At 31.4% G+C, this 6,592-nt stretch overlaps 1 protein-coding gene across 1 annotated transcript; it reads left to right on the top strand.

Moving 5' to 3' along the window:
* The first annotated feature begins 1,567 nt into the window (after positions 1-1,567).
* On the top strand, positions 1,568-3,258 carry LOC133671365 (aspartic proteinase PCS1-like). Its single transcript, XM_062092106.1, has one exon. It carries the CDS (start codon positions 1,655-1,657, stop codon positions 2,981-2,983), a length of 1,329 nt encoding a protein of 442 aa, XP_061948090.1. The 5' UTR covers positions 1,568-1,654; the 3' UTR covers positions 2,984-3,258.
* Positions 3,259-6,592: the final 3,334 nt, after the last annotated feature.

Here is a 6,592-nt window from a genome sequence, read left to right as displayed (position 1 = left end):
TGTGATAATAAAGATTAGATGTCAATTTATCTGGTTATTGATCCACCTGACTTATGTGACATATGTACTTGACATTATAATGACAATTTTATAGATTTATTTTATTTAAATTGCTTGATTATTGTAATCGTGTTTAAATTAGTGTCTGGAGAACAATAATTTTTGTTTTTTTATAATATTATAACATATTTTAAAATAAAATATATTTTTCTTAAATCAGCACCACAATATTAAAAACACATGAAAAACAACGTGCTTTTTAGCTGAACTGAAAAGAAAAAGAAAAAGAAAAAGAAATGAGAGGAAACTAAAAGTCAGAAAGTAATTTCCACGGCAGCAAAAGAAAAGCCACGCAATGGACGGCTTTGTGACATATATGAGGTCAAGGACTAGGTGGGGCAGCGTATTCATAGCGTGGGCTGTAGCGGCTGTGTTAGTGGCACATACCGAGGGAAGAGCCCGACGACCCAAGTATTTCTTGAACCACATCAAAATACCGATGACCTAAGTTTGTCAATATAATTATTACATTAGAATATCATAGCAAAATATTTCTCCCAAGTCCAAAATAATCATCATAATAGTATTGAATACAAAAATCAAATATCAATATTTTTTTTTCCTTCAAGAAAGCCTTCTTACTATACATGAAGTTTATGCAAAACAATCTTAACAAATGAATCATGGTTATGAAAACAAGTGAAAACACTCGAACGAGATCATATTCACGTCGCCGAACTTGAAGAATCTCAAAGAGACAAGCAACAAGCCATTGAGAGACAAGACATATCTTGTTGGTTTTGTAGATAAAGTATTGTTGATTTGTAAATAAATATAAAATTGAAATTGAATCAATTTATTGTAAGTTTTTTTTTTAATTTTACATCAATGATATTCTAAAAATAATTTTTGAAAATAGAGTATGTGGAATAATTGATTATATTTATTTTTGAAAAGGATTATTTTCTAAACTTCTTGAGATTATCGATGCACATACCAATGTCCATTTTCATTAAGCTTATCAAGAAGATTTTATTGAGTAAAATGGCGATGGCATCCTCTTGACATTTAACATATAATACGGATCAACATTGAACGCCACAATATCAGGATCACTCCATGTAAAGTGTAAACACCATTACTTAGCTTCACGAGAACTTGGAGTACTTTTTAGGATGCCTTTTGAGCTTCAATTAATTGTAGGCATAAGTGTTGTCGTACTAGATTTTTCAAAAAAAATTAAATATTTGTTTTTTTTAAAAAAATAAAATTAATTATTATTATTATTATTAAAAACATAAACAGTACAGTCTCAAAAACATTTCTAATGAGTTAATTTCAAGGAAGGAATTTGTTTTTTGTTTAGCTATATTCAGGATTCTACCAGGGCAGCTCATATCTTCTGCAACTCAATTAAGCAAGCATCAATTCTACTGTCATTATAAGATCTAACCACTCAATTAAGAAAACGCGTATTCTTTTTTCATTTTTTTCTTTTCGAATTCTCCTATTTTGGCTTTACCCAGCCTATCACTACCTTTCTCTGGCATATAAATACAACCATACACCACAAACTGTACTCAAAACCACTCCAACACTGCCCTCTTGCTTCATCTCTTCCATTGCTTCCTCTCCTTCTCTTCTCAAAGAAACCATGCTTCTTTTTTACCTCTTCCTCCTACTCACCTCCTGCTCCCTCTCAGCACAAGAAACCCAGCACAAGAATGACTCCCTTTCCTTTTCTTTCCCACTCACTCCCCTCCCTCGCTCCCCACGAGCCTCTCCAAGTTTCTACTCTTCCTTCATCTCACAAACCAAGAAAGCCTCAACACTCAAAAGTTCTTCCTTTTCGTCATCGCCATATAACTACGGGTCAGGATTCAAGTACTCGATGATACTGCTAGTCTCTCTCCCTATAGGGACACCACCTCAAACTCAGCAAATGATTTTGGACACGGGCAGCCAGTTGTCATGGATTCAGTGTCACAAAAAGGTTCCTAGAAAACCCCCACCTAGCTCTGTGTTTGATCCTTCTTTATCCTCTTCATTCTCTGTTCTGCCATGTAATCATCCCCTTTGCAAGCCCAGAATTCCTGATTTTACCCTACCAACCTCATGCGACCAGAACCGTTTGTGTCATTATTCTTACTTCTACGCTGATGGAACATTAGCTGAAGGTAATCTTGTAAGGGAAAAGATTACATTTTCCAGGTCCCAAAGTACCCCTCCTTTGATCTTAGGCTGCGCTGAGGAATCAAGTGATGCCAAGGGCATTCTGGGAATGAACCTTGGGAGGCTGTCCTTTGCTTCCCAGGCTAAATTAACCAAGTTCTCATACTGTGTACCCACCCGGCAAGTTCGACCCGGTTTTACCCCAACAGGGTCATTTTACTTGGGTGAAAACCCGAATTCAGGTGGGTTTCGGTATATTAACCTTTTGACTTTTTCTCAAAGTCAACGGATGCCCAATTTGGACCCCTTGGCTTACACTGTTGCTATGCAAGGAATTAGGATTGGCAACCAAAAATTGAACATTCCGATTTCGGCCTTTCGGCCCGATCCTAGTGGTGCGGGTCAAACCATGATTGACTCCGGGTCCGAATTCACTTACTTGGTGGATGAGGCTTACAATAAGGTGAGGGAGGAGGTAGTAAGACTGGTGGGGCCAAGGTTAAAGAAGGGATACGTGTATGGTGGTGTATCTGACATGTGTTTCAATGGCAATGCAATAGAGATCGGACGGTTGATAGGCAATATGGTGTTTGAATTTGACAAGGGTGTGGAGATAGTTGTAGAGAAAGAGAGGGTTTTAGCTGATGTGGGTGGAGGGGTCCATTGTGTTGGGATCGGACGGTCGGAAATGTTGGGTGGTGCTGCTAGCAATATAATAGGAAATTTTCACCAACAAAATATATGGGTGGAGTTTGATCTAGCCAATCGTAGAGTGGGCTTCGGTAAGGCTGATTGTAGCAGATCTGTGTAAAACATAAGTGGTACCGGTACTTGGAAGATATTATGGGTTATATGGGGCCAGGAGAGTTAATCAGGTAGTAAACGTAACACTGTACAAAAGAAAATATCAGTACGGTCTTCTCGTGTTGATCTAATCCAATGGCCCACGTCAAACTAACATTTAGGCCATGTATCAATGTTTTTGAATGTTTGTACTAGTTTGCATGTGGCAAGGTAAATGTTGAATGCTTGAGACCATGTAATATGTATAGAGGATATATATGAAATATTAAATGTTTGTTTTTATCTGTTCATCCTCATTTAATTAAATCCATATATTTTTTAATAATTTTAATGTGATGATATTAAAATAAATATTAAAAAATAATATTTTAATATATTTTGAATATAAAAAACTTTGTACCATTATCTCCTTTTTTGCTATTTGAAATTCTTTTATTGAGATTTTCTTAGTAGTAGTTTTACCAACTATATTAAATTTAAAATAATGGTATAGATAGCATAGTTGTCGAATCAATTTAAAATGTTTTTTTTTTGTTTGGATAAGTGGGTTGTCGATCAAATCAACAATCAACTTTAGTTTTTTTTTTATTTTTTCTTCAAATCAAAATTATTATTTTTTAATATTTTGGTTTTAACTTGAACATGTTTGACTAAATTTGATTAAATTAATTACGTTGTTGATTAATTTATCTGGTTTAACCAGGTTTATATTAAAATCAATTTAAATAAAAATCAACTTAAATCAAGCAACTATCAAGGACAAAAATACAGGGGGGAAGAGAAAAATAGGGAGTAAAAATGATACAAATTGGCCGGAGAGAGGAAGACAGAGAGTGTTCATTTAGTTGTGTTGTGTTGTTGGATCGAAGACCTCACGATACAAAGATATTGCTGTCCTTTTCAAAGAGGTGTATGGTCATTATTATCATGCTGTCCGTAGTAGGTTTTTTCCCCTCCATGACTTCCAACTATCATGATTTTTCTCACATTTAATTTATTTCATGTAACTGAACTATATTAAGATAAATACTCTAATTATTTTTTTTAATAAAAGCATCATAGTTAATAAAACCTGGCTCAGTGACAAATTCCAATTTCAAACCTATGCATGAAGGTTCGTGGTTAAATTTTAAAGTATTTTTATATTATTTATTTTTTAAATGTTTTTTACATCGAAACATTAAAATAATAGAAAAATATAAAAAAAATAAATTTAAGTTTTTTAAAAAATATTTTTAAAACGTAAAAATAAACTTGTTTTATCTCAGCTAAAATCAAGTATTTTGACTTTCAAAATCAATGAAATTTAAAAAATAAAAATAAAAATAAAAATTAATATATATATATATATATATATATATATATATTAATCCTGGTTGATTTGATGATATAGAATTGAGGATTCAATTATTTAGGGACTTTTACAAAGTCAAATATGCTAAAAATGGTTCCATCAATCGTAAATAAAAATGGACAATCAGTCCTCGATTGACTGCTCTTCCACCTTGACAATCTTACTCGGTCGTTTTCAAATTGGTACTGTAAATTGTATCTTTTAAAAGTTTTTTTTTTAAAAAAAAAGTATTATTTTTATCCTATAACATTAAAAACATTAAAAAAATTGATATTTTTTTCAAGATAAAATATATATATATTTTAAAAAAAAACTACTAAACAGAACCGCACTCACAAACAGTAAGTGACCACACTTGCCATTAGAGACCGTTCTCTTGCGAAGATTCGAACGGTGCATAACACCTGAAACATTTGCACATGCACGGTCCCTGTTTCCATTTCTATGTGCAGCAACATTAAAATCTAGAAGACTGCTATCAAAATTTACGTGATCGGTTAATTTCACCTATTATTTTATTACGATGAAAAATTTGAACTCTTACTCTTTAATTTTTAGCTGGGCAAACTTAGTTTGTTTCCTTTGGTTTTAAGTTTGAATTATATAGTTGTTAATATGATAATTATTATTATTAACTTCAGGGTCCGTAAAATTAGTCGATATATGTATAAGTTGACCTAAACATCCATATTAATAAAAAAAAAATATAATGAATTTATATATTAAAAAAAAATATTTGGTTTGAGCAGTGGAAATTAATAAGAACGTAAAATAAATGTCTCTAGTAAAATTTGAAGTGAATTTTTAATCTCTTAAAACAAGAATGTATTAATTTATCAAGTTAGCATAATTGAGTCTGAAGTTCCAATAATTAATTGTTGTATAGAAAAAAAAAATGTATTTGTAAGTGAATATGAATATATTTGCTAGGATAAAAAAGAAAACAAAAGGAAAGTGGTATTTTAGGTTTTAACTAATTTCTTTTATAACCATTTTGGTGATGTAAGTTTTTTTTTTTAATCTTTTAAGTGAATTTATAATCTGGTAATGTTTTATTTCAACAATAAAAATAATTTAAAATCAATTCATGTGTTAATTTTAAAATTAAACTTTTTTCTCGAAACAATCTTAAATTTAAATTGAGAGAATAAAAAGTCATAGAGGTTATGCATGCTCCTAGTTACTTGACTTGGTATAAAATCTAATCTAGTCTAAGATTTGAGTTATAGATTTGCTATATTAACTTAAAATGCCATATATTTTAATAAAAATATTCTATTTCAGACAAATATTTTAAAAACAATTATTAAAGTTAACTAGAAGGAGAGCAAGTTAGTTAAATCGAGTGAACTTACAAATAGATTTGAAATAAAATCTTATCCAAACTAGATTTATAACTATGAATTACCGGATTGACTCAGCAAACTACTATGATATTTTGCAACTATTCAAGGATTGGGAGTGCAAGGTAATGGAGGGCTCCATATTAGTTGTGTGCATGCCGGGTGGAAGACAGCTTATTTAAACTCTTTTGCCGACTTCGAACCAAGATTGTATCCTTGTATTCCCGACATTCACATGACTAAAATATGCAATGTTTTTTTTATTTTTAATTAAAAAAGTTGAAATATAAAAATCTCTCTCACTTTTAAACCTATCCACAGCCCCACTTACACCATACATCATTGGTAAATCATGATTTGTCGGTTCTAATTTTTCACTCTTTCAACCATGGATTTTCCTTCCTGCTCTCTGCTCCACTACCTGGATTGCAGTTTCTTTTCTTTTCAGGAAAAAAGTTACCAAAATATTCTTACATGTCATGAATGAATGAATAAATAGATTCAGTCAATCACTCTTGCAAGATGTTGTTAATCATGATGAGCTCGTAGAATATCCATGCATGGGAGCGTGACAACTGCCTGTGACACTGCTTTCCTTTCAATCTTGTGTTTGTTTTCGAAAACCAATTCATGCTTTTTTATTTTTATTTTGTGTTAATTGCAATTTTTAATTAAAAGATAAAAAAGAAAGGATGAAATGCATTCTAATTTAAATCTTAATTAACTCGATCTTATAACAAAACCCCACATAATTAATTTCATTGGCATAAAACTAATAAAAATTATTTGTTAAGTCAACTAGCTCTATATTTATTTTTTAGTTTTTATTTGGGTATCCTCATACTCTTTTAAAGAATGAAATTAATCTCGTTCAAGGTTCGTGGTTGCCACTCTCAATAAATATGTTTTTTAAAAATTA

Source organism: Populus nigra, chromosome 13, assembly GCF_951802175.1.
Source record: "Populus nigra chromosome 13, ddPopNigr1.1, whole genome shotgun sequence".
NCBI lineage: Eukaryota > Viridiplantae > Streptophyta > Magnoliopsida > Malpighiales > Salicaceae > Populus > Populus nigra.
This window is presented reverse-complemented; position numbering and strand designations above follow the sequence as displayed.